The sequence below is a fragment of the Piliocolobus tephrosceles genome, chromosome 13 (assembly GCF_002776525.5).
Source record: "Piliocolobus tephrosceles isolate RC106 chromosome 13, ASM277652v3, whole genome shotgun sequence".
In the NCBI taxonomy this organism is placed as follows: domain Eukaryota; kingdom Metazoa; phylum Chordata; class Mammalia; order Primates; family Cercopithecidae; genus Piliocolobus; species Piliocolobus tephrosceles.
The window spans coordinates 119,411,840-119,439,319 of NC_045446.1; the positions used below are offsets into that span (position 1 = coordinate 119,411,840).

The 27,480-nt window shown below is 52.2% G+C and overlaps 1 protein-coding gene across 1 annotated transcript; it reads left to right on the forward strand.

Moving 5' to 3' along the window:
- ADAMTS15 (ADAM metallopeptidase with thrombospondin type 1 motif 15) lies at positions 1 to 27,271 on the forward strand. Its single transcript, XM_023185903.1, has 8 exons — positions 1 to 957; positions 12,360 to 12,492; positions 12,961 to 13,128; positions 13,339 to 13,622; positions 19,892 to 20,069; positions 21,463 to 21,644; positions 21,751 to 21,926; positions 23,670 to 27,271. The coding sequence occupies exons 1-8, from the start codon at positions 1 to 3 to the stop codon at positions 24,442 to 24,444; spliced, it is 2,853 nt and encodes a 950-aa protein (XP_023041671.1). The 3' UTR covers positions 24,445 to 27,271.
- The last annotated feature ends 209 nt before the right edge of the window (positions 27,272 to 27,480 follow it).

Below are 27,480 nucleotides of genomic sequence, written 5' to 3' on the forward strand. Positions count from 1 at the left end.
ATGCTTCTGCTGGGCATCTTAACCCTGGCTTTCGCCGGGCGAACCGCTGGAGGCTCTGAGCCAGAGCGGGAGGTAGTGGTTCCCATCCGACTGGACCCGGACATCAACGGCCGCCGCTACTACTGGCGGGGTCCCGAGGACTCCGGGGATCAGGGACTCATTTTTCAGATCACAGCATTTCAGGAAGACTTTTACCTACACCTGACGCCGGATGCTCAGTTCTTGGCGCCCGCCTTCGCCACTGAGCACCTGGGCGTCCCCCTCCAGGGGTTCACCGGGAGCTCTTCAGACCTGCGACGCTGCTTCTACTCTGGGGACGTGAACGCCGAGCCGGACTCGTTCGCAGCTGTGAGCTTGTGCGGGGGGCTCCGCGGAGCCTTTGGCTATCGAGGCGCCGAGTATGTCATTAGCCCGTTGCCCAACGCCAGCGCGCCGGCCGCGCAGCGCAACAGCCAGGGCGCACACCTTCTCCAGCGCCGGGGTGTTCCGGGCGGGCCTTCCGGAGACCCCACCTCTCGCTGCGGGGTGGCCTCGGGCTGGAACCCCGCCATCCTGCGGGCCCTGGACCCTTACAGGCCGCGGCGGGCGGGCTTGGGGGAGAGTCGCAGCCGGCGCAGGTCTGGGCGCGCCAAGCGTTTCGTGTCTATCCCGCGGTACGTGGAGACGCTGGTGGTCGCGGACGAGTCAATGGTCAAGTTCCACGGCGCGGACCTGGAGCATTATCTGCTGACGTTGCTGGCAACGGCGGCGCGACTCTACCGCCATCCCAGCATCCTCAACCCCATCAACATCGTTGTGGTCAAGGTGCTGCTTCTTAGAGATCGTGACTCCGGGCCCAAGGTCACCGGCAACGCGGCCCTGACCCTGCGCAACTTCTGTGCCTGGCAGAAGAAGCTGAACAAAGTGAGTGACAAGCACCCCGAGTACTGGGACACCGCCATCCTCTTCACCAGGCAGGTGAGTTGATCTGCTGTCATTTTGCACCCAAAGAGTCCCGTTCGTTAGGGTCGCCTCCCCTAGCGCTCCAAATCCCCTTTGTATCGTGCAATGCCTCCGAGTTTAAACTTCGTTAACTTCTTCCGACTCCAGCTGTAGTTTTCTGGAGAGCCCTCTCCTAGGCTCGGCGGAGCGGCGGCTCACGTGCATCTGGGCCATTGGAGGAGAGCCTGCGCTTTCCGAAGGTGTTGGCCTGGCGCGGCCAATCAGCGCCTCCTGGATCAGGCGCCGAGGGGCCGGAACCCAGGAAGTTGCCGCCCCGGAGCCGCAGTTTGTGTCCCAGACCGATAGGAGACGCTATGAGGATGGTGTTGGAGTGGGCGGGAACGGCCCGCCCCTATTGTATGGGCGGCTGAGACTTCTCGGACACCTCCTGAGGTCTCCTTTCGAGGGTTGTAGAGCTGAAGGTGATCCAAGGTCAGCGCCTGCTACATTTCTCTCCGGTAACATGTCGTCCCCTCTCTGTACTGGGCCTGGAAAGCCTGGATTTGGGTGGAGGGAATCATTGAGAAATTTTGTGAGTTGCAGTGACAGGCCAGACTCAAGTACTGCGAGCATCCCTCCTTCACCGCCGCTTCTCCTACAGCCTTCTCTGCTGGGCATGGTCCAAGAGGCTTCTAGACCATTCTGAGCAGGCAGTGTAGTTAGGGCACCTGTTTGGAGCTGAGACTGTTTCACTTGGAGTTTCAAGTGGAGTTTCACTTGGAGCTGAGTTGGGAAAATCTTTTCCAATTTTCCTGTATCCTTGCTGTCAGAGGGTGACCCGTTTGCCCAGATGTATACTACAGAGCAGAGCTGGCATGCTTGCTCCTGCTCCCAAGTCACTATAATTCCTATGACTACACTTGACTTCAGGGCTCTAGCTTCTGCCCTTGCTGGGGTGGAAGTGGTGTGAGCTTAGTCAAGACTATTTGGACATTCCAGCCGTGGAGTTAGAAGGAAACTGAGTATTGGGATTAGAAAGATGGACCCAGCCCAGGAAGCAGCCCTGCCTTTTGCAAGGCCTTACCTGATATTCTATGTCAAAGAAGCTATGAATCTGTGAACATTTAGATTCACAGGTGTTGGAGTGATTGGGCACTGTGGAGTATTTGGATTCTTGAAGTTTCTCAGATACAGGAGGCTGGGAGGAAAAGAGCCATCCAGTTGAGTTCCTTCTTCCGATTTGGGGGACTGTGACTTGAATCTGTGCCGTGCTCTTTTTTTTTTTTTTGTTATTATCATAACCACAGCATTCTGGGGATGGTATGGAATCCTTGGTTACCTCTGGGGCTCTAACTCTCCACTGTTTCCAAATGGTCACTCAAAGTTGGACTGGCGCACACAGGCTGGAGCTGGAGTCTTCCACAGTAACCCATTTGGCACAGCTAGTCCCTTCCTAGAGTCGAACTTCCTCTTTTCCCAGCCTTCTTCTCCTCCCACCACCTGGTTTCTCTAGGGAGGTCTTTGGCCTGTGTCTGTTTCCTTGTGCTCATTCTTCCAACTGAGGTCTGTTGAGCTGCCACTGCCCAGCCTCTGCAAGCACTGCCTGAGTCATGGGGAAGCTGCAAAGGAGGTGGCTTTGACCTCTGCACACAGACCAGCTTGGCAGTTAGATTGCTGGGGCTTGAAAAAAAGCAAAGGCCAAGAACAGGATATCTTAATGGGCAAAGCAGCTGTTGCCCCATTTGCTACCTGGGCTGCCCCATTGAAGGTCACTCACTGGCTCCAAAATAAAAGACCTCAGCCTCTGCAGCCTGGTGGTGAAGGCTGGCTTCTGGAGTCAGCCCTAGGAAGAGAACTCCTGCTGGGCATGGACCATGCTGTCAGAACGAGGCTGCCTTTTGAAGAAGCAGCAATCAAACAGCATGACAGCTTCTATTTCTCAGTAGTGTGTGTTCAACCCCCCGGGGGCTGTGTTGTCCATGCATAATGGGTACAAGATGCATGACCACTGGATCAGAAGCAGTAATGTGCAAGATGTGACTTTGAGAAGCTGCCTTCCCCTTAGGTGCCCAGAGAGCAAAGCCAGAGAGTGGGGCTTCTGTGTTTTCAGGGCTGCCATCAAAGTATGTACATTTATGCTTCAGAGTAAACACCTCTCCCCCACCTCCTCACCAGCTCGGACTTCAGGGCCTTCTGCATTCTGAGAGTCTCAGGATCTTCTCACTCCGGACCTCTCTGGGGGAAGGTACAGTATTCCATGAGAACAGGAGCGAGTAGCTGCCCTTTCTAAGATTAAGGCAGATGCGGTCTCCAGGAACCTTAACTGCCCGGAAACGAGAATACAGTGGTTATACAACAAGTATTTTGACAATTTGAGGAGTTTACTTAAAGATTCAGAATAAGTTCATGGAGAAAAGTGCACATTTGATTTTGCAAAGTGATCGGTCTCCAGGCTCATAACAGCAGGGTGAGGTCAGCACAGGACTGGAACCAGGATCTGCGAAGAACTAGAGCCAGAGTGTTTCTCATTTATTTCTGTGAGGAGAAAAGTTTCTTTGGCTTCTTGTTGCAGCGGGCGGCAGGAGCCAGGTATTTAGTGCTGAGACTTTGTAGGCCCTTATTCCCTGAGACTTCTCTGTCTTTAGGTCCAATAACGCTGCCGTTTGGGTAACCCTTTGTGGTAGAATGGCTTTCATTCATTTATTCGTACACTCTTTTAATACTTGTTGAGCATTATTTATTATTATTTCTAGGTACTACCCTGGGCTGTGGAGCTACAAATAGTAATAAAATGTGGTCTTGGCCGGCCGCGGTGGCTCACCTCTTGGGAGGCCAAGACGGGCGGATCATGAGGTCAAGAGATCGAGACCATCCTGGCAAACATGGTGAAACCTCGTCTCTACTAAATATACAAAAATTAGCTGGGCATGGTGGCGGGCGCCTGTAGTCCCAGCTACTCAGGAGGCTGAGGCAGGAGAATCACTTGAACCTGGGAGGCAGAGGTTGCAGTGAGCCGAGATCGTGCCACTGCACTCCAGCCTGGCGACAGTGACGCTCTGTCCCAAAAAAAAAAAAAAAAAGTGGTCTCAGGTCCCCAGGAATTCACAATGTGATGAGGAGCTTACAAGACAACAGCTAATTTCAACAGGATGTGCTAAGTGCCAGACCAGCCCCGCTGGGGAGGAGGGGCGTGCTCCTGAATGCTGGAGCTAAGGAAGGCTCCAAGGCATGGGAGCAGAAAGGGTACTGGCTGTGGAGTGGGGGCTGGGGAGGCGAGCTTGTTTTCTGTGTCATCAGATGCCATCTCCTCCATTCCACTGCCTGCTTTGCTATCTGTGACCTTTTCTCCTTTGGACTGATTTTTTTTTTTTAAGGACTTGTAGTTTGTGGTTTTACTGTCTGTTTCTTGATTTCTTTCTTTTTTTTTAAGGACTTGTATTTTATGGTTATTCTGTCCGCTTCTTCATTTATTTCTCGTTTTTTTAGGACTTGTATTTTATGGTTATTCTGTCTGCTTCTTCATTTATTTCTTTATTTTTTAGAGACAGGGTCTCATTCTGTCACCCAGGCTGGGGTGCAGTGGTGCTGTCAACTCACTGCAGCCTTTAACTCCTGGGCTCAAGCGATCCTTCCACCTCAGCTTCCTGAGTAGCTGGACTACAGGCCTGCACTACCGTGACTAGCTAATTTATTTTTGTAGAGACAGGGTCTCACTATGTTAACCAGGCTGATCCTGAACTCCTGGCCTCAAGAGATCCTCCTGCCTCAGCCTCCCAATGTTTTGGGATTACAGGTGTGAGCCACCATGTCTAGGCTCTGTAATATTCTTTGTGAGAAGACTTTTAACTACACATTTCATTTTAAAAACATATATTCAAGTTGTTTTTCTTGAGTGAACTTTGGTCATTTATATTTTTCAAGAAATTTTTCCATATCATTTGAGTTGTGAATTCATTGACAAAAAGTTGCTTATGATACTGTCTTTCCCACCTCAGTCTCTCGTCTCACCCAGCCTGTAGCTGGGACTACAGGCATGTGCTACTATGCCTGACTAAATTTAAAAAAATGTCTTTTTTTGGAGACGAGGTCTTGCCATGTTGCCCAGGCTGGTCTCAAACTCCTGGGCTCAAGCAGTTTGCTCACCTTGGCCTCCCAAAGTGCTGAGATTACAGGCCTGAGCCACTGCGCCTGGTCTATTTTGTTTGTTTTTTTCCTGTTGCTTCTTCGTATCATTTGACGCCACCTCTGTTCCCTCTCCTCTCGCTCTTCTTCCATGCTCTCACCTTCCTCTTTTGGGACTCTCCAGGCACGATCTTTACCGTCTTTCTCTTTCCCCTTGTTCTCTTCATTTGTACTCTGACTTTTCCCCTCTCACAACCCCGAGCTTGGTGCTGTCTTCTTGTTTTGACCTCGAGTAGTACCGTGTTTCCCTGGGGATACCCTACAGTGCGCAGAGCAGAGCAGCATTCTAGAACCTCGTGTGAAACAGACGCCAGTTCTTTTGGTGATAAAGCACTTGTCATAGGGCAGTGAGATTTAGTGTTCAGATAAAAATAGTTAATAATGAAGTGATAATACGTATGTTACACATATCTCCCTATACAATAGAAAAGGATCATGATTTCATTAGGATCTTTCTTGAAGTCGGGCTTTGGAAGATATTAGGAGACAGAGGTCATTGGTAGATTTAGTATTTAATAATTTGTTATTCTTGGCCACTAACTGGAAACGCAACACCATGCCTTCTGGGAGGGAGGAGGGAAGGAGTGGGAAGAGAGAGGGAGGAGTGGAATATGTTGGTTCCCTGTCTTGCAGGATGAGTGCTCTCTTTAGTTACATCAAATGAGTTCGCCTGATACTAATGTCAGCAGATCGGGGAGGAAGGTTGGAGGGAATCTTTTTCTTTTCTTTTTAACTGCTGGTCTAGTCAGAAAGGCAAGTGAATTTTTCTCTTTCTTTAGGTCTCACTCTCCTTCTGCCTTTGAACTTCTCTGTAGTTGTTTGCATCCCCTCCCACCCCTGGAATTTCCTCCCAACCTTTCCTTGACACCTTGACTTGATCACGTGGCATGATGGAAAGCATACAGGTTTGGAGTCAGGCAGAGCTGAGGATGAATCAGGGGGCTTGAACTCTCTAGCAATGGACATTGCATGAGTCAGCTATGTGCACTTTACTTGCCTCGTTCTTAGAATGAGGATAATGACGATGACACGATACCTCACTTACGGGGCTGTTGCAAAGATGAGTGTTACTGAGGGGTCCCGAATAGGCCCCCAATTCTGGTAGTTATTATCACTACGTTAGTAGTCACTTAGTACATGCTTCTTGTTGAATGACTAGCTATGGATCCCTTGCCAGACTCAAGTTTGGGATAGCCCTAATTTAAAGCATTCTGCCCCATTGCCCTTGCCAGTATGCTTAACACTTGTTTCTGTTGTTGTATGGAAGCTGTGGACATCAGCATTTGCTAATCTCACTGATCTGTAAACTCCTTTTAGGCAGGAAACTCTTTAGTCTTTATAGGCCCCTGCGTGGATCCCTGGATCCCTGCAAGTTGGCTGTTCAGTAGGTGATTTTGGAAGGAAGGTGCAGACAGACGTGCAAGGGCTGCCTGTAGCCCTGGGTGCTTAGGTAGCTCACCTGCCTTCCTGGGGATCATTCATCCAGCTTTTGAGGCTGTCAGGCTGCAGGGTTGGGAGAGGGAGTCTTCGATTCTTCTGGCATTTCATCTTGGCGCTTTGCCATGAGGTTTTGCCCTGAAGAAAGGAGGGGCTCCAGCGAGGTGTGTGTTTAATCCACCTTGGAGTCAGCAGACAGGGTGCATGACAGGGCAGGGCTGGGGTCAGTGTGTCAATGCAGGTGTGGGGCAAGGAGCCAGGGGCTTGTTCAACCAGCGAGGGGGTGCAGACAGTGCTCTCAGAGAACTCTTAGCACTTAATCCTGCCTCTCCCTCTCCCCAGGACTCTTCCCACTCAGTGTCAATCAGCACTTGCTTGAGATATAGGGTGGGGACTTCCATTCTTGGGGTGATATGCACCAGAGGCAGCAGGAAGTCATGGTGAGAGCTCAACCCTGCTGCTGCACTGCCTGGACTTCAATCCTCACTCTGCCCCCTTCCTCTCTGTCTAACCTTGGGCTTACTGTGTGACCCTGGGCTAGTTACTTACCTTCTCTGGTTCTCTTCTGTGCGATGGAGGCTGAAAATGGCATCTTCTTCCTAAAGCTGTGAGGATTAAATGAATGAAGGCAGGTAAAGCTCTCGTGACAGTCTGGCACACAGTAGCCAGTCAATAAATGTTAGCTATTATCACTGTATTTGTAGGTACCCTCTCTTGCAGGGGTGATTTTTTTTTTTTAATAGAAGATTTAGTCTTCTTGCAAGCTTGGGGTTCCTCTTCTTCTTCATTGAGGTAATTATTGTTGTTTTGGTTACCTCTCTCTCTTGCAGTAATACCATTATGTACATCTGGAGGGATTTCTATGCCAGTGAAATAGAATCTGCCAGTAGAAGGAACTAACATTCTTCGTCACATTGCCAAGGCACTGAATTGCTAGATTTTATTTCTTCTAGCAAAGCAAGGCCCTCCCATCCTTGGGGATTACAAACAGACATGGATTTGGGGCTGGACGAGGAAATACAGTGACGCACGGCAGAGGTTCAGATGGGAAACAAGTTAAAGGCACAGGAGTAATACTAGCGCAGGGTGCTTTTCACCAGTAATTACGGTCTCCTAACTAGTGCTGCATGATTTAGACCAAAGAACATAGCTTTGGATTTGGGATCTCATTCTTCGCTCAATAGCCACAGGGACTGGGGTGCGTAATCTCAAGTCACTGAGCCTCAGTTTCCTCATCTGCAACATGAGAGGACAGCCCTAAAGTCCTGTGAGTATAATACCTGGATGCTGTGATGTAGCCATGAAGATGAGCTCTGGCTCTCCTGCCTAGAACTTCAATGGAAGCAGGAAGTTGGCTACATGAGAATGCATAAGTCTTCTGCCACATTAAAAATGTGAATGTGCGGCCAGGCGCAGTAGCTCACACCTGTAGTCCCAGCACTTTGGGAGGCTGGGGCAGGTGGATCAGTTGAGGCCAGGAGTTTGAGACCAGCCTGGCCAACATGGTGAAACCCAGTCTCTACTAAAAATGCAAAAATTAGCCAGGCGTGGTGGCGCATGCCTGTAATCCCAGCTGCTTGGGAGGCTGAGGCACGAGATGCTTGAATCCCGGAGGCAGAGGTTGCAGTGAGTCAAGATCACACTACTGTACTCCAGGTTGGGCAATAGAGCGAGACCCAGTCTCAGAAAAAATGTTAATATGCTTGATTTTTGTGCATCCCTCTCTCTTTGTATTGCTGGAAAACATTGAGCATCTTGGTGCATGCCTGGGAAATGAGAGGAGGTAAGAAGGAGGTTCTCGCGGGGGCAGCTGGTGGGAATCGCACTGGAGGCGTGTATGGAGGGACGTTGGTAAACAAGCCACTGCCAGGTGTTATCCTTGTTTATTTTTTTAAGTTGTGGCTCCAATCCTAAATTATTTTATAAGAAGGGACAGTTAGAAAATAACAGTCCAGGAGGATTCGGTTCCTGGCCAAGATGATTCCAGGATGATCTGGAAAAGCAGCTGCAGCTACAAAGGGAAACGGCCAATTGCTGGGAAGTCAGGTAGGGTCTGGGTTAGGAATACTTACACCTTCTAGGAGGAAGAAGGCAGAACAGCTTCTGGTTTTTGGAGGCAAGCACTTGAGCTGAAGAGGTTAAGGCAGTTTTAGTGCCTCTGAGTTCATTCCAGAAGGGTGGAGATTTTTGATGGCACAGATGAGGCACTGCTGGGCCCCCGTATAAGCACGTGTAGGCGTTCAAAGTGCAAAGGCCCAGGGTTCCTCACTGAGTCCCTGCAGGGGTGGCAGGAGGACAGGCAGAGCTTCTGACCCCACACAGCTGTGTCTCCCCACAGTGAAGACGCTGGTTACTGCAAGACGGCCGCTTCCAGAGCCACTCTTACCCTCAGGAAATTTGCCGGCTCTTTCCTTGTTCCTCTTGTTTGATCCAGGGAAACCGGGACTTCTTGATGGAAAGAACAGGTTGCGCCTGGCCAAGCAGGGCCTGCAGCTGCATGTCTTTGCTCCAGAGAAAATCCACCCTCCCTGGGAGGAAGGAGGCTTTTGGCCGTAAGGACTTCCCAGCCACAGAGGCGGCTGCAGGGTGGCTGAGTTCCAGACGCCCTCTAGATCCCAGTCTGAGCATTCAATCTGGTCTAGCAGTTTCTTTCTTTCTTTTTAACGTTTTAATTTTTGTGGGGATGGGGTCTTGTTATGCTGCCCAGGCTGGTCTTGACCTCCTGGCCTCAAGTCCTCCTCCCGCCTTGGCCTCCCAACGTGCTAGGATTCCAGGCCCCAGCCACTGTGTCCTGCCTGGTCTGGGCCTTTGTGAAGAGCGGGGCTGGGGAACAGGACTCTGAATCTCCACGTGGGTGACGCCCACTTTTCTGAGACTTGGGTCAGTGGACAAGATGTTCCTTGGGGTTCTGAAAACATGTCCTTCTGTGGGTTCCTTTCATAGCCTACAGGGCCAGAAGGGGCTGCATGCTCGGGGACTGGGGAAGGAGCAGAGGCGGAAAGTGCTGGTTGATTCAGGCTCTAGTTGAAAGCTAGCCCTTCCCCGGAGCAGGAAACCAAGGCCCCAGAGAGAGAGAGAGGACTCGGATAAAGTCACACATCTACTTGGTGACGGGGCCGGGACCAGAATCTAGACTTCTTGATTCTTATTTCCACACCCTCTCCCTCTCACACAGGGAGCAGTGAGCGAGCAGGGCAGCCCAGACGCAAGCGTAGGTGCCTGCCCCCACAGGCTGCAACTGCTGGGCTAGAATGTCCAGAGCCCCAGCCTTGCTGGGTCTTACACTACACCCATCCTACACCTACATCCTTCACTATGCCCTTGCAAGAGCCTTCATCCCTGCCCTCCTCATCTTGGCTCCCTTCCCCATAGTTCACACGCTGATCCATGTTCCTCAGCTGTCACATTCCCTAAACTGCTGGTCAGGTGAAGGGCTCTTCCCAAGTTTTTTTTTTGTTTGTTTTTTGTTTTTTGAGACAGAGTCTTGCTCTGTCACCCAGATTGGAATGCAGTGGCGTGATCACGGGTCACTGTAGCATTACCCTTCCAGGCTCAAGTGATCCTCCCACCTCAGCCTCCTGAGTAGCTGGGATTACAGGTGTGCACCATCATGCCTGGCTAATTTTGTTTATATTTTGTAGAGATGGAGTCTCACTATGTTTCCCAGGCTGGGCTTGAACTCTTGGACTCAAGCGATCTGCCTCCTTGGCCTCCCAAAGTGCTGGGATTACAGGCGTGAGCCACTGTGCCCAGGCCCCTCGCAAGGTTTGACAGTGGTTGTTCTCTAGGTTTCAGAGCTCTTGGGAAGGAAAGCTTTCTGGGAGAGTGAGTCTTTGAAGATGAAAGAATATGGGAAGAGAAGGGCGTTTGAAGTCCTCCATGGGGCTCCTAGAAGTGGAAGAAATGCTTCCAGCAAGCACAGGCGGCAGACCTGGCTGGGTGTTCAGGGCACATGTCATTGCCTCTGGTGCACCCGGGTTCAGGCTGGTCACCCTCGAAATAACTGTTACTCATTAGGAGGTGTGACTATCACCTGACCGTGGGAAGCCAAGTTTGACTGCTCAGGTGGTAAACCTCTGAGTGCTTTGGATTAAATTTTGCTGATTTTCTGTACTCTGACCGCTTTTCCTCCCATGCCCCCTGGCTCCCGGCTCCCTGCGCTGTGCTGCTGCCCACCTTCGCCCCTTGCCAGCACGTACACAGATGTACATGCGACCTCGCATATAGATGCACCCTCGCATATACATGCACATGCATGCAGACGTGTGCTTCTTTGCCTGTGGAAGGTGGTAGTAATAGTCGTTATTTCAATGGGATGTTGTGAGGATTAAATAGGGCCATTCGTGTAAAGTGCATGCACAGTGTCAGCATTTAACACATCATGGCCGTGATGAACTATGGGCATGCGCCTAGTTCCCACCTCTGACAAATAGATATAATAATATATCTGCATCATAAGCCTATTGTGAGGATTAAATGAGGTGACACATGTAGTAGCTTCCTGTGAAACGCAGAATGCCTCATGCATTGAAGGCAGCGATGTAATGAAGAGAGAACCAGCATCACTGATTCAACACACGTCTTCTTCTTCTTCTTCTTCTTCTTCGTTTTGTTTTGAGTTGGAGTTTTGCTCTTATCGCCCAGGCTGGAGTGCAATGGTGCGATCTTGGCTCACTGCAACCTCTGCCTCCCAGGTTCAAGTGATTCTCCTGCCTCAGACTCCCTAGTAGCTGGTATTACAGGCATGCACCACCACGCCCAGCTAATTTTGAATTTTTAGTAAAGACAGGATTTCTCCATGTTGCCCAGGCTGGTCTCGAACTCCTGACTTCAGGTGATTCACCTGCCTCGGCCTCCCAAAGTGCTGGGGTTACAGGTGTGGGCCACGGTGCCTGACCCAACACATGTCTTCTTAAGAGGAGCAGAATGTACACAAGTGTCTCATCCTATTTCCAGCTCTTGGGTTTTTAAGGTATCTGGCAGTGTTTCTGGCCAACGACACTCAGTAAGTTCTTTGAGAGATTCACCTCGGAAGCCCCATCCTGCCTTTCGGTGTCCCCTGGGAATACTTCCTGTCAGGGTTTGCTGCTGGAGGCCCTAGGTTCTGCAGCCAAGTTAAGCTTCAGTACAAAACGAGGGACCTTCCTGCTTAGCTGGCCATCCCTCTATTTCATGTATCTTTCTTCCTAGCAGCCACTGAGCCTGTGTCCCCTTGTGCTTCTGTAGCCAATGAAACTGTGTCTGAATGGGGACTTGGGTTCACCTCACTGCTTCGTCCCAGTCTAAGGCAGCCAAATTGCTGGCATGGGTGGTTCCTTGGCCAGCAGCCCTCTGGCTGGGAATCTGAACTTAATTTGTGGTTGGCCAAAAGGCAGCCCAGCAAAGACCGAGGCTGCTCAAAGCTGCCTCTGGGTGGGAATGGGACTGGCTTCCTCCCTGTTGCCTCAGCGAGCCTCCCCTGGCTATGGGAGTCACTGCTTTTCTGATCTGGAGGGCTGTCTCTCTGTAAAGTAGTGGCCCTTGTAGTTTAATTTGGTACCTCCTAACTTCCTCCCAGAGGACCTCCCTGCATAGGGTTTAGGCAAAGTCTTTTGGTGAGCCACAGCGCCCTTCCCGAGTTTCCTCCCTCAGCCTGGGTTCATTCTGTGAACAGCCCCACAACCTCCTAGGAAGAAGGACCCGGCTGGAAGGTGCTGAGCCTGGTGAGGTTGGAATGAGATGAGCTGGAATGTCCCATAGGATGCCCTTTCTTCCCTTCAGGTCCCTTCTGTCACTGTCTCTAACTTGGGGCTGGCTTCTGCTTCTCCCCCACCCGGCAGGACCTGTGTGGAGCCACCACCTGTGACACCCTGGGCATGGCCGATGTGGGCACCATGTGCGACCCCAAGAGAAGCTGCTCTGTCATTGAGGACGATGGGCTTCCATCCGCCTTCACCACTGCCCACGAGCTGGGTAAGGCTGGATAAGCTCCTCCTGGGGTCTTCTGGGTTTGCCTGGGACGCCCTGGAGGGTGGGAGACACGTGTCTTTGTCCCTCGTGCTCTGAAGCCTTAGGATCCCTTCTCAGGGCACAGTGAGCCTTAGCAGCAGCTTTGTTATATTTTTTCCAATCGCTCCAGCCCCACTGGCCGGGGACGGGGTTTGAGCCCCTCAGTAGAGTGTCTCAGCACTTAGGCACTGTGGGGACACCATGTTAACGACAAGGACATGCATTCTGTTGTTGGGGAGCCCACAGCCTGATGCAGGGGACAGAAAACACAAGAACATGATCTTGAGGACATTTGAAAGCAGTCTATTGATAGGTGGCAATGACCAGCCTGAAAACCGCTGACATATGCTTTCTAGTTCCCCTGCCCCATTCCTCCCTCCAACCCCCATGTCCTCCCTCCTGCCCTCTCAGTCCTCTTGCCTCACCCCACAGGCCACGTGTTCAACATGCCCCATGACAATGTGAAAGTCTGTGAGGAGGTGTTTGGGAAGCTCCGAGCCAACCACATGATGTCCCCGACCCTCATCCAGATCGACCGCGCCAACCCCTGGTCAGCCTGCAGTGCTGCCATCATCACTGACTTCCTGGACAGCGGGCACGGTAAGCCAGGACGGCGGGAGGGCAGTGAGGCCACCTTGGAGGAGGCTTTGCTGCTGCCCCTGGTGGAGGTGCTCACTTCTCCGTCCTCTGTACATTAGGTGTGTGTGCCCCTCGGAGCTGGGCTCTGACATGAGTGCATTCCTGTTGCCCTAGGCTAGCCAAACCTCATCTTCCCAGCTCATCCTAACGAACGCCCTCGGCTCTCTGCAGGTGACTGCCTCCTGGACCAACCCAGCAAGCCCATCTCCCTGCCCGAGGATCTGCCCGGTGCCAGCTACACCCTGAGCCAGCAGTGTGAGCTGGCCTTTGGCTTGGGCTCCAAGCCCTGTCCTTACATGCAGTACTGCACCAAGCTGTGGTGCACCGGGAAGGCCAAGGGACAGATGGTGTGCCAGACCCGCCACTTCCCCTGGGCCGACGGCACCAGCTGTGGCGAGGGCAAGTTCTGCCTCAAAGGGGCCTGCGTGGAGAGACACAACCTCAACAAGCACAGGGTGAGTGAATTCTGGAGCTGTGCTCGGGACTGCTGGGAGGAGGGACGGAGACCTGGGGGCCTCCCCTGCCCTCGGTCTTCACCAGGAAGCTGCCGAGCACAGACTGGCCATGGGACCATCACTGTTGCATTGCTGAGCTGTGCCTGCACTGCCCTCTATATAGTCCTGTCCCCTTCTTGACTCTAAGACTGGAGAGAGAAGCTATGGCAGGTCAGAGGACTTGGAGACGCCTCAGACACATGGGGAAAAGCCTTCAACGGGAGGTGGGGTCTCAGTCCTGAGCTCCGGGCCTCGTCCTACTTGGGGAGGAGCTCTGGGCTCAAAGCTGAACACCTAGTGTTAGAAGCAGCTCACTCGCTGGCTCCTCCCTTCCTTCCCACATCCACTCTTTCCCAGCATGTTCCACACCCAGGGAGCTGGGGACCATGCACAGGAACGGGGCTTAGAACTGCAGTGAAGCAAAGCCCTGGGCAAGCCTCAGGAACTGGCTGCATTCTGAACCAAGCGTCCATTCCTGTTGCAATTGCTGTTTTTCTTTAGCAGAAACATAGTTGAACAACACTTGTTTTCCCTCCTGATAAACAGAAATAGGAACCAAACAAGAACATTCAGAATCCCAGATATTCTCTGAATGTAATAACTCTGTCTTCCTGAGGTCTTGTTTTGGGAGTAGGAGAGGAATTTGTACTTTTCTGGGCAGGAAACAGAGGTCTGTCCTCCTCCTGGATCCTGGAGCTGACTGTCCCTTCCCATCCCTGTTCTCAGCTCGGGGAGGACTTGCCTCTGGGCACAGAGTCAACGTCACAAAAAAGCATCCACCAAGCACATTATCAATTGCCCTGAGATGAGTATGGCACAGAATTATTTAAAATATTTTTCTGTGTTCTGGGGATACATATCTAATTAAACCTTCAACCATTTGCTAGGCAACAACCCACCGTGTTCAGGGCACTGGGTGAGATACTGTGGTGGTCAGAAAAAGAAAGGAAACACAGGCCGTGCCTCGGAGAGCTCATAGTCAAGTGGGGAAGCTCGAAGTGTAGCTGTGATACAAGACGCAGAGAGGCACGTGCTATGCAGAAGGACAGAAGAATGAAAACATGTCACAGGAGAACAGGGGTCAAGAGATTGATGATGATGAGAGGGGACTGAGAAAACTTGGAGGAGGAGGTTAGATTTGAAGAGAGCCTGAGGGATAAGTAGGATCCCTGTAGGCAGAAACAGAGCAAGGCAGGGAGGTCCTGGGTGAGTCGGAGTGAGCTGCAGGGCTTCGTAGATGAAGGCTCTATGGGAACTGCCTTCGGGAAGGTTGTTTGGGGCCAGACGGCAGCCATCGTGATTGCCAGGCGTTAGAAGGTCCTGAGGACAGGCAGTATGTGGTCAGTGCCTCCTCCTGGGAAGATGAGGCTGGAGGATGCAGAGACAAGTTAAGATAATATTGGATAGAGAAAATGCGGTCTGAGAAGCACCGTCTTTCCACACTTTCTGGCATTCTCAGTCTATGATTAGGCAAGATCTACCTCCTCCACCTCTTAAAATCGCTTGGTCACCCTGTTTTAACTGAAACTTGCCAGGAAACCTTCATGGAAGTCACTGCCCTCATTGGCCTAGGTCAGATCGTAAAGCATGTCTTACAAATCACTGCAGCTCCCGCAGATCTGTTTCAGGAATCCCATTCTGACCACCAAGGCCCTGTCTTCCCAGATGACTCCCTCTGGGATTTGGATTCCAACAATTCCTCAATCCCATCTGGGCCTACAATCCACTGCTGCAACAACCTTGCCATCATGCCTCACCCTTCTGGTGCCCTCACCTCCTCCTTCGGGAGCTGAAATTCCACAGTCCATTTTTGAAATCACTCCCTTGCCTACACTCTTGACTCCCCTGCCCCTGTGTGTTTGCATCAAACTCACTTGGATAAGCCACCATCTGGGTTGACTCCAACTCACTCACCCATTCAATTGTGCTTACACAGGTGACTGTGGTTGGAGAAAAACATGCAATTGTGTTCACTGGTCTCAGTTTAAATTTGTGATCTGAACTGGGCACAGTGGCTCACAGTTGTAGTCTCAGCACTTTGGGAGGCTGAGGCAGGAGGATCCCTTGAGTCCTGGAATTTGAGACTAGTCTGGGCAACATGGCAAAACCCCCTCTCTACAAAAAATACAAAAATTAGTGGGACATAGTGGCAGATGCTTGTAGTTCCAGCTACTCAGGAGGCTGAGGCAGAAGGATCGCTTGAACATGGGAGGCAGAGGTTGCATTGAGCCATGATCACGCCACTGCACTCCAGCCTAGGTGACAGAGTGAGATCCCGTCTCAAAGAAAAAGAAAAAGAAAAAGAAAAAGTAAGAAAAAAGTAAAATAAATTGATGACCCGGAAATTTAGGTGGGCCCATAATCCTGTCCAGGAGTCACATTATTTCATTTCCCCAGTTGGTTACTCTCCCAACCTCCTGAACCATTAGTTCACACCCACCATCACCTCTCTCCTCCCATTACTAACTCTTTCTTCCTCCTTTTCAACTTTCACCGATGACCTTTCTTCTCATTTCCCAAAGGGAAAAAAAAAATCAAGTAATCAGAAGGGAACTTCCACCCACCCCCCGACCTGCTTCTGCGCCTGTTCTCCACTGTCCCCTACTGTCCCCTTTACAGTGGCTGAATTGTCCCTGCTCTGATCTGAGGCCGCGCTGTGTGCTTTGCACAGGAACCCCATCCCCTCTCGCTTGTTAAAGACATTGCTGATCAATTCTCTGTCTCCTGCAGTGCCAGTATTTCCCAATCTTGAGCTGAATCATGCCTTTTAGAATACGAATCTGTTGCAATTTCTCCCATCTGAAGCAAAACTTCTTACGATCCTACTTCCTTGGTGGTCTGTTTCTCTGACTCCCTTCATAGCAAGTTCCCGAAAGGAGTTGTACAAGCTTGCTGTCTCCAATTCCATCTCCTCACTTTTCTCTGCTGCCCATTCCAAATAGGCTTTGACTGCCATCATTTCTCCAAAACAACTCTTATTAAGGCTACCAAATGGCCTGCACATCACGAAGGTCAGTGACTGTTACCTTTCCTCCCATCGCCCAGCAGACCAGCAGCATTTGTGGCAGCCCAGAGCTCTGGCCCCTGGAACAGGGTCTCCACTGCCTCTCGGTTGTCCTCCTCCCCTTCTCATTACCTTTACTGCCTCTTCCTTATGCTCTCATTTTGTTTTCTTTTCTTTTTTTGAGATGGAGTTTCGCTCTTGTTGCCTAGGCTGGAGTACAGTGGTGTGATCTCGGCTTACTGCAACCTCCACCTCCCGGGTTCAAGCGATTCTCCTGCCTCAGCCGCCTGAGTAGGTGGGATTACAGGTGCCCGCCACCACGCCTGGCTAATTTTTGTATTTTTGGTAGAGACGGGGTTTCACCATGTTGGCCAGGCTGGTCTCGAACTCCTGACCTCAGGTGATCTGCCCACCTCAGCCTCCCAAAGTGCTGGGATTGCAGGCGTGAGCCCCCGCGCCCGGCCTGTACCCTCCTTTTCTAAAGTGTGGAGTGCTTCGGCACTCGGTCCTTTCCCTCTTCGCCATCCACACAGTCTCTCCGCTGATTCATCCAGACCATGGCTTTAAATACCATCGAGAGCTTGAAGACTCCCAAATTTGCATCTTCCGCCCAGGCCTCGCTCCTGACCTGCAGACTTGCATCTGTAAGGGAATCTGGACGTGTCCATTGGACACCTGATTAGCATCTTATGCATGCGTCGGTGAGACTGAGCTCCCGGTCATCTCCCCTGAAGCTGCGCTGGCAACTCCACGTGCCGGTTGCTCAAGCTGAAACTCTATTTCTCTCATATGCTTCACACCCTGTATCTCCACGTCCCTTGAAGATATTCAAGGCAGATCTAGGATCATTTCTCAGCACTTCATCTGCTCTCACCCTGGCCCCAGCCACCACCCCCCGTCCCCTGGGTTAATGCAGTTACCTCTAACTGGTCTCCCTGCTTCTGCTCTTACTCCTTACGGATGATTCCCACCATGGCAGCTCTGTTGAAATGCACCTTAGGTTATGCCACTTCTCTGCTCAGCACCCTTTAGGGGCTTTGCCGTGGCTCAGAATGAGGGGTCCCATTTCTCGCTGCCTTGTTGGCCCTAGTGACACTGGCGCACTTCAGGCTCATCCCCCGCCCCTCAGGGCCTGTGCACTTGCTCCCTCTGCTTAGAATGCCCTTTCTCTGATGTCTGCATGGCTTATGCCACCTGTACATCCTTCAGGCACAAGAGAATCCCCCGTAATCCAGAGCAGCCCTTCCCAACTCCTCCCTCCCACCTGCTTGGAAGCCCACCCGACACTGCATTCACGGATTCATTTTGATTGTCTGTCTCCCCACCAGGGAGTAATTGCTCTGAGGGCAGGGACTTCCACAAGTGTTTGGCAAAGGAATGAATGAATGGCACAGGGCGGGAGCACAGTGAACGTTTTTTGTACGAATAGGAAGCAGTGATACCAAATAAAAACCAGGTCGCATTGTCTCAGAAACTGCAGGAACAGTGCTACATGCTGAAGAAGAATTGGAGATCACGAGGCCTAGGCACACTCTTTTAGTCTTCACATGGCCATTGTGGCTTTTGAGAGGGCAGCTTCCGGGGTGTGATGGGGACAAAACCCACAGTGCCAGGCTCTGGGGAGTGAGTATGAGGAAAGAGCCAATGTGGGTGACACTTTCAGGGAGCGAAAGGATGGAAGGAGGTGAGGCACTAGTTTGAGTAGTTTGAGGCCAAAGCAGGGTTGACGGAGGGTGGTGGTGGTTGTTTTTTATAGGATCAAACAGATGTTGACACAATGAAACAAGAACTATCTGACAAAAGGGTAGATTGAATAAATATGCTGGATATGTACATAGGTTAAAGTGTTTCTATTACATGCAGCCAGTTCCTGCTTAGTTCCATGTGAGTTAGGCACTGTGTGGACGGTCGGTGGCAGAGTTTTAATTCCAGGCGAGTACAGCAGCTGGGCTGCTTCCTCTATTGCTCAACTGATGCGTGTTCAGGGGATCCACACTCATTTCACTGTCATTCTAAGGAAAACATCATGGACACTGTAAATTTTATTCTCTTTCTACCCTGTTAAAAAATGCTTAAAAAAAAAAAAAAAAGCCCTCCAAAACACTGCACAATTCACCCCGAAGCCAAATCAAGTTTTAGGATTGCTTAATAGTGTCTTATCTTTATCTCTTCTTAAAAGAAACATTAGAATGGTTCATGGTGAAACTTTCTCAAATACAGCCCCCGATCGAGGTTAAGATCAGTTTGGTCTGGCGTCGAGTCTGAATTATCGAACACTAAGGAATAAAAACATTCACATATCTATGGTGACATTTTTTATCCGCAAGGCTGGGGGCTGGCCATGCCTTAGAGATGCCTGTGAATGCACTGACAACAAATAAAGGGAACATTTTTTGTTTTTTTCTTTTATTCCCGGCAAGCTGTGAGATTAGAGGAATCTCTGAACTTCTGCCAGGGCCAGCGTGGTGCTGGGAATTTTCGTGCCCGTTAGGTCACTTCTATCATTCACCTGATATCAGGCCCGAGTATTATTACTATTATCCACCCCATTTTTGCAAGTGAAGCACTGGAAGGCTAAGGAGGATTTGCCATTGCTCAAGCCCACTAGGGTGGTGGGGTATGGGTGGAGTCCATTGAAAACACGTCTGACTGGGTGCGGTGGCTCACGCCTGTAATCCCAGCACTTTGGGAGGCTGAGATGGGCGAATCACTTGAGGTCAGGAGTTTGAGACCAGCCTGGCCAACATGGGGAAACCCCGTCTCTATTAAAAATACAAAATAATTAGCTGGGCATGGTAGCAGGCAGCTGTAATCCCAGCTACTCGGGAGGCTGAGGCTGGAGAATCACTTGAACCTGGGAGGTGGAGGTTGCAGTGAGCCAATATTGCACCATTGCACTCCAGCCTCGGCAAAAGAGGGAGACTCCGCCTCAAAAAAAAGGAAACACATTTGTATCACGCTATCACCCAGCAAGGCCTCTCTTTTGCACACCTCCTTTGCATCTGGGAGCAGTTGCTGTTTGCTAATTAGTTGGTTGGAACGTTGGGTGGGCTCGGTGTACACTGGCCATTTGCTTATTGTTTTTTTCTTCATTATGCAACATGAATTTCATTCCGGGAAGGTGGGATGAGAACTTGAAGGCTGTACAGTGCAGCTTTTCTATGGGCTAAGGGGCTGGGTGTGGCACCTAGATCAGCCAAGGAGTATAACGGGCTCTTCCTCACAGGTGGACGGTTCCTGGGCCAAATGGGAGCCCTATGGCCCCTGCTCACGCACATGTGGCGGGGGCGTGCAGCTGGCCAGGAGGCAGTGCACCAACCCCACTCCTGCCAACGGGGGCAAGTACTGCGAGGGAGTGAGGGTGAAATACCGATCCTGCAACCTGGAACCCTGCCCCAGCTCAGGTGAGGCGGGGAGAGCAGCAGTGGCCTGGGCCCAGGGGAGGAGAGGCTGGAGGTCACCCCTACCCCACCCCTACTCTGTGTAACGCAAGGCCTCCAGGTAATTGGGTATACAGGTAATTCAGGTAGGCTAGTATTTCTATCATGGATTCCTATTGATAACGAAGGGACTGCAGTCAAGATTCTAACCTTCAGGACAAAGCCTGGAAGTGGAGAGGTGCAGATTCTTCTTGGGATCATTCCTCTTTCCACTCACCTTTGGCAAGGGTGTTTCCTTCTGGATGCTTAGCCTGGGAGACTAAATGGATCATGGGAATGAGACACTAGAAGTCCTCTTAGCTGAGGCCTGCCCAGCCCATCTTTGTAAGCAGGAGTCCAGAGCCCAATAACTTGGTGGGGAAAAAAAATTACATCTCTATTTTTATTAATGTCTCAATCTAACATTTAGTATTTCTTTCAGAGAGAAATTAGTATTTTTTTAAACTACCTTTCTATCTGAAATTTAGTATTTCTTTCAGTTAGGCAACAAAACTACAATATAGTAGAAGTACGTGTGACTTTGTCATCAATAGGAATCATGGATATTTGATGACATGACATTTTGGTTGTTGCAGCATTTTCAAAATGCTGTTTAAGCTCATCCTTACTCAAAATTATAGTAGTTTTCAGGTTCATTACTGAATCATATATATGTATGTTTATTTTTTTGGACAGAGTCTCACTAACTCTGTTGCCCAGGCTGGAGTGCAGTGGTGTGATCTCGGCTCACTGCAACCTCCACCTCCCAGGTTCAAGCCATTCTCCCGCCTCAGCCTCTTGAGCAGCTGGGATTGCAGGCGCCCGCCAGCATGCTTGGCTAATTTTTGTATTTTTAGTACAGATGGGGTTTCACCATGCTCGTGAGGCTGGTCTTGAATCCCTGACCTCTGGAGATCTGCCCGCCTCGGCCTCCCAAAGTGCTGGGATTACAGGCCTGAGCCACTGTGCTCGGCCCTGAATCATATTTAATGCATTAACAAAAAAGCACATATATCACAGACTTGTTTCAAAATATATTGATAGTTGTGTAGCAAATGTAACTGGTGTTGTCGTTCATCTGTGTAATTGACTTTATGCACTGAGTTACGTTATTCTGAAAATAGTTTGCAACCTAGAGGGAGTTTGAGGCTGGGTTACTGGAGAAGGTGGTGCATAGCTCAGGGGATGTGTTTTCATCTGCGCCCTGGGTCCTTTGGGCCCAGCCTGCTTTAGTGCTGTGAGATGGGGGAAGGTTGCAGCTTTGGTGACAAGGGTGGGAAGGGCTAAGAGAGCCATGGCAGGCTGGGAGAGAGGCTTGTCCTTTGCACCGGCCTCAGCCCTTCCCTTCAGCTTCTTTCTTATGCTTCTCCCTCCCTAGCCTCCGGAAAGAGCTTCCGGGAGGAGCAGTGTGAGGCTTTCAATGGCTACAACCACAGCACCAACCGGCTCACTCTGGCTGTGGCATGGGTGCCCAAGTACTCAGGCGTGTCTCCTCGGGACAAGTGCAAGCTCATCTGCCGAGCCAATGGCACTGGCTACTTCTATGTGCTGGCACCCAAGGTGAGTGAACCTGGGGCCTGAGAACAAAGTAGGGACCAGGTGTTTGGGGGAGCATCGGCTGAGCTGCTCTGCTCTTCCTTCTTTTTCCCCTTCTGGGGCACTGCAGGTGGTGGACGGCACGCTGTGCTCTCCTGACTCCACCTCCGTCTGTGTCCAAGGCAAGTGCATCAAGGCTGGCTGTGATGGGAACCTGGGCTCCAAGAAGAGGTTCGACAAGTGTGGGGTGTGTGGGGGAGACAATAAGAGCTGCAAGAAGGTGACAGGACTCTTCACCAAGCCCATGTGAGTTGGGTCCTGGAAGGTGCTGCCAGGGAGCAAAGGGAGGGAGGTGGAATTCCCCAGGGCATTGGAAGCTTGGGTTCGATTGGGGTAAATGTCAGATCCAGCCAGTACCCTTGCTGCAGAGGCCACCCGTCTAGGGCTGCTTGTCCTTCACTCACTCATTCATTCATTCTTTCAACAAACAAAGACGAATGCTGGGGGAAGACCCACCTAACAGGAGACGGTATTCAGGAAGGTGGGCAGAGTTGTTAGGGTCTGTATAATGTTCTAGAGTAAGACCGACCTGATTCAGATCACAGTTACCCATTTTCTGGATGACCCTGGGCAAGGGAACTCACTCTCCAGGTCTCTAGATGTCCCCACTTGTAAAGTGGATATAATACTAATATATTTCATGTGTGCTTTTGTGAGGAATAAGGGAGTTAGTCCAAGTAACATAGTTAGCACCGTACCTGGTGCATAATAAATGCCCAATACTCCTTCACCTTGATGAGGCTGAATGTGACAGCTGCCAGCCTCTCCCTGGACTTGAGGCCCTGACCTTGGGGCTCAGATTGAGGTGAGAATATGGCAATAAACTGCCAAGAGACAGAGGTGAGTGGCTGGGACTGAAGGAGGCTTCACGTCTTGGACAGCCCTGGGCGTCTAGTCCTAGCTCCAGAATCTGGGCCCCCCAGCTTGAGCTTCCTGAGGTCAAACACATGCTCCTTGGAAAGCCCTGATCCACGTTCTGGAAGAAGAGGGGGCAGGCAGGGCACCTGAGGTCCCAGTTGGGAGTGGGGGCTGTGGTTGGCCCGGAAAATTTGGGAGTCCAGGTGCTGGTGATGGAAAGGCCTAGATGGCTGTCCTGAAGCCTTGACCGTGCTCCTGGACACAACACCCTCTCCTGAGCCCTTGGGTGGGGATGCGCAGGGAGGATGCCCAACCCCGTCTCTGGGAGCTCGGCACCAGGGACAGATGGCATTCCAGGCTGTGCTTCGCAGGGACCTGTGGTGGGGAGGCCACATGGGGAGTAGGAGGCACATACCCCAGGCTCACCTCACTGGTTAAATGGCAGATGTTCTTTTCACAGCCTGTTGGAGCTGGAAGGAGCCTTAGAAATCATTTAGCTTAACCCACTCATTATGCAGATGAGGACACCAGAACCCAGAGACACTGGCTTGCTTAAAATTGCCAGGAGTTGGCGTGTGAGCCAGGCTGGATCTGCGTCCCTGCCTCCAGGGCCAGGGTCCTCTCACTGCGTTGAGCTCCTAGCCTCAGGTTCCAGGATGTTGGACTTATCCCCCCGCCCCACCCCTTGTCGTCGTCCTCCTCCTCCTCCTGCTCCTCGTCCTCCTCCTCCTCCTCCTCCTCCTCCTCGTCCTCCTCGTCCTCCTCCTCCTCCTCCTCGTCCTCCTCCTCCTCGTCCTCATGGCAGATGTCTACACATCCTTGATGTGTGCCAGGCACCATGCTACATGCTTTATGTGCTTTGGTGGACTCAGTCCTCCCTGCAGCTCAATGAGGTGTGTGGAATTCTGAGCTCCACTTTACAGGTGAGGACATGGAGGCTTGGAGAAACTCAGCACCTTACCCAGCACCAATCGCCAAGGGGCAGGGACCTCTCTGACTCCCAAACCCGTGCTTTTCCTCCCATGCCAGCATTCACCAAAAGCTAGGTTTACTGAGGAAACAGATCCTGGAGCGGTGAGGCCCTTAGGTCCAGGCTTCTGTCTAATGCACAGCCCCCGTTTCCCACCGCAGGCATGGCTACAATTTCGTGGTGGCCATCCCCGCAGGCGCCTCAAGCATCGACATCCGCCAGCGCGGCTACAAGGGGCTGATTGGGGATGACAACTACCTGGCTCTGAAGAACAGCCAAGGCAAGTACCTGCTCAACGGGCACTTCGTGGTGTCGGCAGTGGAGCGGGACCTGGTGGTGAAGGGCAGCCTGTTGCGGTACAGCGGCACGGGCACAGCGGTGGAGAGCCTGCAGGCCTCCCGGCCCATCCTGGAGCCGCTGACCGTGGAGGTTCTCTCCGTGGGGAAGATGACACCGCCCCGGGTCCGCTACTCCTTCTATCTGCCCAAAGAGCCTCGGGAGGACAAGTCCTCCCATCCCAAGGACCCCCGGGGCCCTTCTGTCCTGCACAACAGCGTCCTCAGCCTCTCCAACCAGGTGGAGCAGCCGGACGACAGGCCCGCTGCACGCTGGGTGGCAGGCAGCTGGGGGCCGTGCTCTGTGAGCTGCGGCAGCGGCCTGCAGAAGCGGGCGGTGGACTGCCGGGCCTCCCCGGGGCAGCGCACGGTCCCTGCCTGTGATGCAGCCCATCGGCCCGTGGAGACACAAGCCTGTGGGGAGCCCTGCCCCACCTGGGAGCTCAGCGCCTGGTCACCCTGCTCCAAGAGCTGCGGCCGGGGGTTTAAGAGGCGCCCGCTCAAGTGCGTGGGCCACGGAGGCCGGCTGCTGGCCCGGGACCAGTGCAACCTGCGCCGCAAGCCCCAGGAGCTGGATTTCTGCGTCTTGAGGCCGTGCTGAGTGGGGTCATCCCTTTCTCCCCCTCACTCTGCACCCCACTGATGTGCCAGCATTCTGCCAGCTGGAGTAGTGGGCAGAGGACGGTGGCCAGGGGCTCACGCCGCGATGTCACCCACATCCAGGGACAAGGACCATGGGCTGGGGCGAGAGGTTCCCTCCTCCTCCCTGGGCTGGGCAGAGGAAAGTCCAGGAACTCCCCACAGTCTACCTCAGGCCCCGCTCCTCGGGCGGTTGCGGGAAGACGCTTTGAGGTGCAGGGCAGAAGGTGCTGAGGCCCAGTTTCCAAGGGACTTGGAGGATGGGCACCTTCCAGGCAGAACTTCAGGGACCCCGGCCCCCGGAAGGGAGGCCACAGGCTGCTGGAAGAGCCATGTCTCAGCAGCTTGGCACCCTCAGGTGGCCCCATGGGCTCTGAACCATGTCTGAATGAGGCAGGGTTTTCACGGTGCTTTTAGCCCACCTTCTTTTTTGAACTGACATGGACTAAGCAATAAAAGCTGCCTGGGGCTGGGCAGAAGCCATGGGGAGAATGAGATGAGGGCCCCTGGAGCCTGGCACTCCACCTTGGAAGACGTGGATGTGCACAGGGAGTCCTGAGGTTTCTCGTCCTGCACTCTTGGCCCTCCCTTAAAGAAGCAGCCTCTCCTTCCTCTGATGTGCAGGGTGTAGGACTGGTGGGGGGGCTGCCACGGAAGCGTTCTCTGAGGCTCTGCAGGGAGCGGGGAAAGTCAGCAGGGAGCCTGCTGTCTTCTTCAAGATGGAACCGGCCATTACAGAAAGATGTTGACATTAGCCAGGGGCGATGGAGTCTGTGGCCGATGCAGGGAGTTTTCTGAAAGTTCTGGAGGGTTCTGCTGTCACTGGACTGGGGTTGGTGCTGAGCTCTGGGCCTGGCTTTGGGGGATGTCACCCTGGGATAGGGAGGAGGAGGCTGCAGTTCTGATGGCTTCCTCCTCCAGAGAGGCACATATATGCAGGCTGATGTCGGAGGGTCTGTGTCACCTCAGACAGCCCTGACAGTGGCCACAGGCCTGCACCCATTGTGAGGGGGTGGGGCGTGCCTATGAGGGCTAGGTGCTGAACATCTGTGTGCCTATAAACTCGTCTTCATTCCAACAGCTACTGCTGTCTGCCCTGGGTACGTCACATTGTATCCCAGGCCTTAGCTTCTCCACTGTTTGCTACCTCAGATTATGCCCTCTAGGAACCCAGCCGTATCCCTCTCCTAGGACAGTGGTGACCTGGTCCTTCCACCACACTCAGTCTTTGGAGACTGAGCTTCCAGCCACAGAAATGAGGGTGTGGTGTGTGGCTTCCTGCTCCCCACAGCCCAGCCCCCTGCTGGGCTCCAAAGCCAAAGACAGGGCCTCTTTCTTCAGACTCCTTGGGAGTAGGTTTCAGGAGGCACCAAGAATCGATGACTGACCCAGGGGGCCTGGCAGCCACTAGTATGAACTGCTGGAGACCTGTCTGTCTTATAGACAGGTCAGGAAAATAGAAACAGGCATTTTCTATAGCTCCAGGTGGGGAGATATTTTGGGGTTAGAGCTTCTTTGGCTAAGCAGGGTGTTTCTTGAAGGTTCAGATGCCCCACTGTGTACACGGGATATTCTGCTTCTGAGTGTAGGTGATGAATCCAGGACCTCAGTGGAGAATTTGACTGAGCTAAGATCAAGGCATGTGTCTTCCTGGGACAGAAGAGTTCAGTTCTTTTCTGTGGGTTTCCCTAATAGTCAGAATCCACAAACCAACTCCCAGCCAAGCCTCTGCGATGATGTTCTCACCCGGGTCTAACGCTGGGCTGGAGCCCTTGGACGGAGTTCATGCAGGGCAGAGGGGGTGCCAGTCTCTGAGGCAGGGCTGCAGTCACCCCTGAAGGACTAAGTGAAGAGGAAGCCCCTCTGTGCCAGTGACCGCTGTGGGGTTACAGGGACAGAAGGGACCAGGGTACCAGGCAGAAGCAGATCCTTGCTAGCTGACGACAGCACTGCGCCCTGTGCTTGGTGCGCTCCCTCCTTGAGGAGGAGAGGGTGTGGCATGGGGGCTGTGCGGGATGGCAGGGGGAGTGGGTGGGTGGGAAGAGAGGTGCCACTGGTAGGAGGCTGGCCTCCAGGAGAGCAGAGCAGCTTTTGCCATCAGTACTTACAAACCATTTCAAGGAAGGACAACCACTCTGGCTCCTGACACAAGCCAGGCCTCAGTGCTTTTATCTGTTGTGGTGTTTTTTTCTTTTTTCTTCTTTCCCCTTTTAAAAGACGCATGACCAAGACAACCTAGGGAGTTTGTCTTGCTTGCCTTTGACTATTTCCTTAAACCAACCATGCCCTCGAGGGCTGCGCAGAGACTAGACTCAAGGCACAGGTTTCTGGTGATGGAGTAAAGTTACAGCGGTATCTCATGTCTACACAAGAAGAGGAACATTCTGAAAGCTCCAACAGCTTCTTCAGGGGGATGGACCAATATGGCTTTGGGCTCAGGATTGCCTAGCCTCCTCTGCCCATTGCATGCACTGATTGGAGGAGTCTGGCCCAGACACTCTCATATGGACCTCGTCATGCTGGAGTGGGGTCTGGCAGGAGCTGATGACAGTTTGAGGGACTTCAGTGTCCCTGGCCTGGCAGTTGGCTCCCGGAAGCACTAGACACTGACACTCATTGGTAGACCCTCCCTCCCCGCCGTTCTGTTTGGTTCTTTTGCATTCCATGCGCTGCAGAAGGATGGAAGGGCCTGGGTGCTGGCTGGGCTGTGTATACTGTGTATACAGGGGAGCTGGCTGCTGAGGTGACCACAGCCTTCTCCTAATAAAGCTGTAAGTATTTAAAACCTGTGTCCTGCCTCTGTGATTGCTTCTCATTCATGCGTGCATTCCTCACATCCATGGGACGCCCGGCCACGGTGCTAGGAGCTATGGAGACAGCAGTGACCTTGACAGGCATAGTCCTGGTCCTGCGCGGCTCCCAGGTTCGCGGAGGAGGCAGAGCTCAAGTCAGCAAGCACAGAGTTGTGACAGATCATCCTACAAGTGAAGGAGACACC